The 3,955-nt window shown below is 33.7% G+C and overlaps 1 protein-coding gene across 1 annotated transcript; it reads left to right on the forward strand.

The window, feature by feature from the left end:
- Positions 1 to 1,593: 1,593 nt before the first annotated feature.
- Positions 1,594 to 3,441, forward strand: LOC148544123 (uncharacterized). Its single transcript, XM_088498873.1, has 3 exons — positions 1,594 to 2,182; positions 2,805 to 3,382; positions 3,424 to 3,441. Exons 1-3 carry the CDS (start codon positions 1,594 to 1,596, stop codon positions 3,439 to 3,441), a joined length of 1,185 nt encoding a protein of 394 aa, XP_088354999.1.
- The last annotated feature ends 514 nt before the right edge of the window (positions 3,442 to 3,955 follow it).

Here is a 3,955-nt window from a genome sequence, read left to right on the forward strand (position 1 = left end):
AATGGATCTAAAAAATTTTAGGAGCGGGGGCAAAAATATATACACTAAAATAAATTTGTTAAACATTATTAATTATATATGAAGATATAAAAATTTAAAAAAGTTAGTGAACACTTTTATTCTTAAAATACTATTCATTATTTCTAAAAATTGAACTTAAAATATTTTAATTAAATTATAGAAAATTTGTTATCCTAACTAATTTTTTATACATATTTAATAATAAAAAATTGAATCAATTAGCACATTAACAACTAATGGTACACTAGTATTTATAATTTGAAACTAGAGTTATATATAAATACTAGAAAAATTAAATTTGTTTATAAAAAGTATGTTTATATAAAATAATAAAAACATAATTTATAATTTTTTATTTCTTTCTTTTTAAAATAATTAAATTTATTATATATTTTTTAATTTAATTTTAATATAATGTTAGATAAAAAATTTTATGCATCTATTTAATTATGTATTGTAATTTAAATTTTTTTTATTATTATATTTAAAAATAAAAAATATATTCTAAATTAGTAAATTAATTAATTCATTTTAAAATTTTATATGCAACATATATACATATAATAGAACAAAAAATATAAAACAAGTAATTAGGATGAATATATATAAATTCATGAAGAGAATAAAAAAATAGATTAATACCTAAATTATAATTGTTTGAATTAAAATTTGCAATTGAAAATATCAAAAAGAGACAATGAAATTGAAAGATATATAGAGTCATAGAGAGTTATATAAAACAAAATAGAGAATTTAAAATTTACCTTTTGATGAAGAGAAAATGACCACTAGACAAAGAATAGAAAAAGAAGGTTAAAAATATGAAACTAAGAAAAGGGTTTAAGAGAATAAATGAGTGACGGCGAGGATTTAAAAACAGAAGAAGACTAAATTTAATTAGGTTAATTAATAATTAAAATCATAAAAAGATAAAAATAGGCTTAGACTTTTAATAATTGGGTTTAATTTATTTGTAATGAGATCATTTAAAATTTAAAATGAAAGCATATATATAGGCTCAATTTTATCGAAATGGAAACTAAATGTGTGCTTTTTTTGGATATGGAAGCATGGTGTACTAGACGTATATGTGGGACAGATTTTTGGCAGTGTCACAGTGAAGAACTCGGACCGTGGGTTTTCTTTGTTTCTGAATTTTACATAAGAAATCTCACGGTCCGATTTGCATGGTTTAGGGAAGCAAAATTTGGGGTGCACTAAATCGGACCCTCAGTGTAGTGCAAGACGCATGGTATGCTATAATTTTGAGAAGAACTCGGACCCTCCGTTTTTAGTGCATATGGAAATTGTTTTGGTGAACTGCGAGCTCAAGTCGCAGGTCCGATTGCATTTCTTAAGATTATTTTAATCATGTTAACCTAGTCGAAGGGTGCGAGTTGTAATAAGTGGTCTATATAAAAGTGAGAAGTGAACTCATAACTTACTCGCATCTTCGTCCCGAACTTGAGCGGCTGCCCCTTCTGTTCTTCTTTCTCGTTTCTTTATTATTTGCTGTTTTAAAGTTGGAAATCTAGTAGCTATTTCTATGTTTTTTTTGGGGGATTCACAAAAATGAGTGATAGAGTGTTACTAAAAGTGTATTATTTTGGTCAGATTTTACTACAAACATCTGAAGGAATAAAATTTATTTGTGAAAATCCGCTAGATGTTGTTATTCCTTTTATCATCACATTTGAAGAGCTCAAAGGTGTGATCTGTGAAAAGATTGATTCTGAGAGGGCAAGAAAGATATCCTGTATTCTCTACAGATATCCCGTACAGGTGTTTGGTGGATTCATCCAGTTTCAAACCAAATATGTGACGGACGAGGCGAGCATGCAAGAGATGTTTTCAATGTATATTGAAAACCGGACTCAGATCTCGTTCATCGAGTTGTATGTTGAGTTTGAACAATCTGAGGCTGACTGGAATATTGTAAGGGAAGATTATAATAGTGACAGTGAAGAAGAGTTCGAAAGTAACTACGAGTTTGTTGGTCCAGATGGAGATGAAGATCAAGGTGATGGAAATACGGCTCCAGATGTGACAGAGGTGGCAAATGCACTCGCAAACGAAATGCCGTTTGAGGAGCCATCATTCATGCGAGTTTTGGACTTGGAAGCCATGCATGTTCTGGAGTTTCCGGAATATATGACTGCAGGTACGTAAGACGTCGTATTTGAATTTTTTTATTTAGTCAGATATTGATTTAGTTATGAATAAATTAGTATTTATTTGCCATTATATAATCATGCGTTGATGTCATATTTCTCAGCATCGAACCGGCGGTCGAGCAGTTCAGGTGACTGAGTCACTGGTTCAACCGCTGGTTCTATGTAAATAACAAAATAAAAATAGCACGAATGTTAAATAACAAAGTTGAAATGTATGTGTTTTATAACAAGAATTATTTTTTTCACTTATATATGTATAGTATAAGTACTTATTAGGTAATAAGTATATTCTCTCGAACATGATTAGTAACTATTACGTGAGTTTCTAATTATCATTCGCAGTTGATCGATCCCTTCAATGGTTAAAACCTAGTGAAACCGGATCGGTTAGGTTCCGGTTCATTTGGCTTGGCGGTCGAACCGGCATCTCCGGCCCGTTTTTAATATCTTCTGCTGTTGTTCTTTTTTTAACTAGAGTGACATAATAACATGTTGTCAGATTTGGATTTATATCATACTAGAGGCAGTGACTGTAGATTTGCCCATATTATTGGTTTTGAAATCTCTGTGTCTTTATTTGATTTTTCCTATGGTGGTTTTCAATTACAGAGGTTCCTATTGTCGCAGATGGTGAATTTGTCGTTGGTATGGAGTTCAGTTCCAGGGAAGCTGTTATTAAGGCGATAAAGGATTATACCATACGACGAAGTGTTGACTACTGGGTGTATGAGTCTGAGCCATTGACATTTTATGCGAAATGTACGCAGTATGGGTCCGGGTGTGATTGGCTTATCAGGGTTAGCATGATCAGCAGGAAGTACTGTTGGGTTATAAGGAGGTATAATGGTAGTCACACCTGTACCAGAGCCACTATTTCACAGGATCATTCGAAACTGGATTCTATCACAATTGCGGAAGTGATAAAGTCATTGGTTGAGGCTGACCCCTCCTTGAAGGTAAAGTCGGTTATAGCAGAAGTGCAATCGAAGTTCAACTACACCGTCAATTACCGAAAAGCACGGTTGGCTAAGCAAGGGGTAGTGGAAAAAATATTTGGAGGTTGGGAGGCATCGTTTGAAGCGTTGCCTATATGGTTCCAGGCCATGTGTCATAAGGAGCCATCAGCTGTTGTCCATTTTGAGACTGTGCCTGCATATCAAGGCGATGAGTTGGTGCGTGATATTCAAGTACTGCATCGAGTATTTTGGAGTTATTACCCCTGTATTAGGGCATTCAGACATTGTAAGCTAATTGTCCAGGTGGATGGGACTCACTTGTACGGAAAGTATAAGGGTTGTCTACTAGTGGCAGTTTCACAGGATGGCAACAATAATATCGTCCCAATTGCGTTTGCTATTGTGGAGGGAGAGACTTCTGATGCATGGCACTTCTTCCTTAGTAACCTTTGTCAACATGTTGTCACTCGAGATGGTGTGGGTCTAATATCCGACCGACACGAATCCATCAATGCAGCTGTGGAACGCAGTAACGGAGCTTGGTCACCTCCTAGAGCTTTTCATATGTTCTGCATCAGGCATATAGAGTCGAATTTTCTGCGAAAATTCAAGGCACCGTACCTCCAAAAATTGGTCGTCAACATTGGTAACCAATTACTAAATTTAAGTAACTTATTTACAGACATAACCTTCAATATTTGTTTTGACATCTATAATTATTCTTTTTTTTTTGTTGCTATCCTCTAGGATATTCGAGGACGGTGCGGGAGTACGAAGTGCGTTACCAGCGATTACGGGAACGGG

Source organism: Arachis ipaensis, chromosome B9 (genome assembly GCF_059453495.1).
Source record: "Arachis ipaensis isolate K30076 ecotype BB chromosome B9, ASM5945349v1, whole genome shotgun sequence".
NCBI lineage: Eukaryota > Viridiplantae > Streptophyta > Magnoliopsida > Fabales > Fabaceae > Arachis > Arachis ipaensis.

What these genes read in the sequence shown, in the direction of transcription:
- LOC148544123 (XM_088498873.1), top strand. Translation starts at nt 1,594, where the DNA reads ATGAGTGATAGAGTGTTACTAAAAGTGTATTATTTTGGTCAGATTTTA. An exon ending in TCCGGAATATATGACTGCAG is followed by an intron (nt 2,183 to 2,804) that starts GTACGTAAGACG and finishes TTTCAATTACAG; the next exon opens with AGGTTCCTATTGTCGCAGAT.